We start from the raw sequence: 5,294 nt of genomic DNA, 5'->3' as shown, positions 1-5,294 counted from the left end.
AACCTTGTCTCTAAAAATAAAATAAAATAAGCCAGGCATGGTGGTGGGCGCCTATAATCCCAGCTACTCGGAAGGCTGAGGCAGAGAATTGTTTCAACCCAGGAGGCGGAGGTTGCAGTGAGCCGAGATTGTGCCACTGTGCTCCAGCCTGGTTAATAGAGCGAACCTCTGTCTCAAAAAAAAAAAAAGAAAGAAAAAAGAAAAAGAAAAGAATGAGATCATGTCCTTTGCAGGGAAATGGATGAAGCTAGAAGCCATCATCCTCAGCAAACTAACACAGGAACAGAAAACGAAACACTACATATTCACACTCATAAGTGGGAGTTGAACACTGAAAACACATGGACACAGGGAGGGGAACAACACACACTGGGGCCTCTTGGAGGGTGGGGAACAATGGGAGGGAGAGCATTAGGACAAATACCTAATATATATGGGGCTTAAAACCTAGATGACAGGTTGATGGTGCAACAAACTACCATGGCACATGTATACCTATGTAACAAACCTGCACATTCTGCACATGTATTTAAAATAAAAAATAACCAAATTAGAGCAAGACCCTTTCTATACCTAATATATAAAAATTCTCAAGGCAGTTAATTGTAGTTGCTAGTACAGAAAACACTTAAGAGAAAATAAAAGTATACTTCACTATGGAACTTTCTCTAGTTTAATTCAGGAAGTGAAAAGATGCATTTTCAGAAGTATCCCTTGCTATACAAGCTCTTCATAATCCCTCCCCAAAACTCAGAAACCAGATAGTTTCAGGTAGCAAGAGATACTTGTTTTCTAAACTTTCTATCTTATTTTCTAGTCTTATCGGGACCTCAAAGAAGTAACTCCTGAAGGGCTCCAAATGGTAAAGAAAAACTTTGAGTGGGTTGCAGAGAGAGTAGAGGTAAACCTTCTATAGTGAAACTACTGTATTATGTATTATGTGTTTTTCTTCTAAGAAAATCTTGTTTCAAAAGAAAAAAATGGGAGAGTATAGTGCTTTTCTCTTCAGTGACTTTATTTTATTTTATTTTATTTTATTTATTTTATTTTATTTTAGAGACATAGTCTCGCCCTGTCACTCAGGCTGGAGTGCAGTGGCGCGATCTCGGCTCACTGCAAGCTCTGCCTCCCAGGTTCCGCCATTCTCCTGGCTCAGCCTCCTGAGTAGCTGGGACTACAGGCACCCGCCACCACGCCCGGCTAATTTTTTGTATTTTTAGTAGAGATATGGTTTCACTGTGTTAGCCAGGATGGTCTTGATCTCCTGACCTTGTGATCCGCCTGCCTCAGCCTCCCAAAGTGATGGGATTATAGGCGTGAGCCACCGCGCCCGGCTTTTCAGTGACTTTGAAAGTGGGGAACACTTTTAGGAAATGTATTAGCTGGGCAATCCTTACTAGTATACTGGAACTCCCTGCTGTTAAGCTGGCCAATACACACCTCCCAGATCCTGTTGGGGAAACCTGGAATCTGTCTCCTCCCTACCCCGCAGGAGAAACCTTATATTTCTTGCTCACCTCCACTGCTACTCAGAGTTCTATTAGCATGGGATGGATGGAACTCTGTGTGGCTTTAAATGTTACTTTAAGTTTTATGGTATTACTCTAATTCTGGGAGTTGAATGGGGTTTGTGATTATGCAAGGGTCGTAATCATATTTGAGAACATTATTCTCATAGGAATATATATATTTTGAGTTCCAAGCAATTAACTTACAAAGACTTAGAACATGACTTCTGATTTGGCTAATCGGAAGTCTGCCTTGGCCTCCCAGAATGCTGGGATTACAGGCGTGAGCCATCACTGCTGGCCACTAGGCTTTCTTAATACTCACCTCCAAAGAGCTTAAGGTACTCTAGGAGCTTAGAAAAGAAAAGCATCCATTAAACAAAGTGCACTAAAGGTCTTAGGATGAAATATTTTGTATTATAATTTCCTGAATATTAATTAAAAGATTTTGAGTATCTTTACTGTTTATTTTTTTTTTTTTTTTTTTTTTGCTTCCCAAGTTTTAACTCTCCCCATTTAAACTCTCCTCACTTAAACATTTTTTAAAGCGCTTAACTCTTTAAAATGTTAGCAGAAGATTATTTTCTGTGTACCCTTGGTAGTTTCACATAGCTACAGGATTATATTAAGTAATGGAAGATAAAGCCTGACTTTTTATTTGCTTATTTAGTGTATTTTCTGAGTGTATTTACACTCATCCCATTATCCATTTCCAGAACTTTATAACAAGTAAATTAGAGTGATTCAGTTGTGTTATGTTTGTCCAGGACGTTCTCTGTTTTAACTCTGAGAGTCCTGTGCTCAGGGGAACAGGGGAGGTTACCTAAATGAAATACTCCAATAATTATCTTTAAACTACTTTATTTGGCACTTAACATAGCTAAAACTTAATTGGTTCACAGGAAATGTTGAAAGATATTTTCCAGGTTTTATGTCTAGTACTGTGAAACTAAGTAAACCTGAATTTTTTAAAATTTCTAAGCAGACTAGTTTTAGGGTACATATTAGGAATTCCATTAAACCTTATATCATTTTTACTTGCTTAGTCATATAAATGCCTCATCTAGTTGGCCATCAGTGGTCTATTTAAAACTGTTGTTTACAACCAGGGTTATGTTCCAAATTAAGGTAGAAAGTAGAGGGGAAAGAGCATCGGGATGAGAATCAGAAAATCAGGATTCTACTTTTCTCATTGTCACTCAGGAATAAACAGTAAAGGACTATATGAATAAGAAGTAATCTTTTTCCATGGAAATAGTATAACTGTGCCATAACTATGTTATAAAATTTGTGGATTTGGTTTTATTACTTAAAAATTAAAATCTGGCCTTCTCAGTGATGATGAAATCCCAATTTCCTCGCAGAAATTCACTATAATTACATAAACTGTGATAATAGTATATGAAGAACCGTACTACAGTTGCTAAACTGCAGATGGGAATCTGGACCAATCTAAAAGAGGGACGGCCACAGGGACATATGTATTAGCTAGAATTAGTATTCTAGCTTATATATGTTCATTGTCATTCAGAGTGTGTAAGTGACATAAACATTTTTTAGTAACTTGAATGAGAGTTTTGAGTTTTGTAGACAACTAAGATAAACAATGGGAATTTTTTTTCACCGTGCAGAGTCATGGAATTTGCTTTCATATTTAGCAGTATTAGAAGCCATCATTGTGTCATCTAAACTGAGTCTCTTTTAGAAACTTTTAGGGTTTTTTTGTGCAGAGGTGATTACCGTAGCTTCATTATGTGCTTTTGGTTCTCTTTGGTATCTTTATAGTAAAGATAGAATTGGATACTACTGTGTCCAGCTTGGTAGACAAATGAGCAAATATATGACTAATGATTAACAGACCTAAGAGAGAAGAGCTCTTGAAGCCAATGATGTAGTTACTACCCCAAGTTGAGAATTGATTAAAGTCACCTGTCTATCCATGGGCCTGATCATTCATTAAAAGTTAAACAACAGCTTACATCTAATTTTTTTTTTAAAAAAAGGTTAAAATGACAATTTTACTTCCCCTCTTTTCATTTTTTCCTTAGGGTTTCTGTTCATGCAGCATACCACAGTTCTTTCCCTTTTTCATTTGAATCTTACGAGTCAGATTTAAAGGGAAGGCAGAGGAAATAGTGTAGGGTTTGGACAGTGTGTTTCAAGTCCAGGCTCCATTACCAAATGGCAACATGACCTAGTGTGTGAAATTACTTCTTTGAACCTCTGTTTTTTTCACTGTAAAATGTATAAATAATAATACCTACCTCAAGGCTGGGCGTGGTGGCTCACACCTGTAATCCCAGCACTTTGGGAGGCTGAGGTGGGTAGATCACGAGATCAGGAGTTCAAGACCAGCCTGACCAACATGATGAAACCCTGTCTCTACTAAAAATACAGAAATTAGCCAGGCGTGGTGGTGCACGCCTGTAATCCCAGCTACTCAGGAGGCTGAAGCAGGAGAATCTCTTGAACCCAGGAGGCAGAGGTTGCAGTAAGCTGAGATCACGCCGCTGCACTCCAGCCTGGGTGACACTTTGTCTCAAAAAAAAAAAAACCTACCTCAAAATTTTATGCACAGTTAAATGAAACAACATATACAAAACCCTTAGCACAGTGGAGGGTTTCCATAAATAGAAGCTCCCTTCATGTATGGATACACATATAACAGCAAAGATCCCCAATTCTTTCCTGATAATAAAAGACTAGAGGATTAGGTTGGGATTGGAAATAGTAATGCAGGCTGAAAATGAGCATTATCCCAAACCCATGTAGGTTTCCAGGAGTTATTTTAATTCATGTTAATGCTGTAGCATTACTTTGTATTGTGATGTAATAACACTTCCCAGAGAGGCAATATAGCAAAGTGGTTAAGTGGGTGGCTCCTAGAGACAGGGTAGGTTGGAAATCCTGCTTTACCTAATACTAGCTGACATGACTGCTGTGTGTTAGTGTCCGTACCTGTTTTGTTGGATTGATATTAATAGTATCTTATCAAATGTTTGGAGAATTAAACAAAAAAAGATGTATTTAAAATGATTAGAACAATATCTGCCATCAAATAGGCTCCTGATTTTTTTTAAAGAAAATTGTTATAAATACATAAAATTTACCAGTTTGACCATTTTTAGGTGTCCAATTCAGTGGCATTATGTGCATTCACAATGTTGTACACTCATCCCATTATCCACTTCCAGAACTTTTTCATCATCCCAAACAAACTGTGTAGCATTAAACAATAACTGTTCCTTCCACTCCTCAGCCCTTGGTAACTTCCATTCTCTTTCTGTCTGAATTTGCCTATTCTAGTTATAGTTACCTCATATAAGTCGAATCACAAGTATTTGTCCTTTTGCATTTTGTGTTTTTCATTTAGCCTAGTGTTTTTAAGCTTCATCCGTATTGTATAGCATGGATGTATCACAAATTTTCATTCCTTTTTATGGCTGAACAATACATTGTATGTATAGTCATGTGCTGCTTACTGTTTGAGTCAACAACTGACCACATCTACATTAAATAAAAGAAAAAAACTACACTTATTTTTGATAGAGGTTCTTTGTTTCTTGTAAAGGGTAGAGTTTTATTGTGCCTCAGATCTACCTTTTTACCTATCATTTCAATACCTTTTTTAACTTTGGTTATCAATATGTAGGTATTAAAACTGCCTTCACCAGAAAATGTGGGGAGACAGCTTTCATTGCACCCCAGTGTGAAATGATTCCAATTGAATGGGTTTGCAGAAGAATAGCAACTGGTTCTTTTCTCAAAAGAAATCCTGGTGTCAAG

At 37.4% G+C, this 5,294-nt stretch overlaps 1 protein-coding gene across 1 annotated transcript in view; it reads left to right on the top strand.

Annotated features, from left to right (window-relative positions):
- Positions 1-5,294, top strand: part of PAICS (phosphoribosylaminoimidazole carboxylase, phosphoribosylaminoimidazole succinocarboxamide synthetase) — a 42,437-nt gene that overhangs the window by 12,731 nt on the left and 24,412 nt on the right. Inside the window, exon 4 of the mRNA XM_011961261.1 lies at positions 5,161-5,262. Coding sequence (XP_011816651.1) covers positions 5,161-5,262 — 102 coding nt within the window. The remainder of the gene's footprint in view (positions 1-5,160; positions 5,263-5,294) is intronic.

The sequence above is a fragment of the Colobus angolensis genome, unplaced genomic scaffold (genome assembly GCF_000951035.1).
Source record: "Colobus angolensis palliatus isolate OR3802 unplaced genomic scaffold, Cang.pa_1.0 Scaffold54, whole genome shotgun sequence".
NCBI classification, from domain to species: domain Eukaryota; kingdom Metazoa; phylum Chordata; class Mammalia; order Primates; family Cercopithecidae; genus Colobus; species Colobus angolensis.
This window is presented reverse-complemented; position numbering and strand designations above follow the sequence as displayed.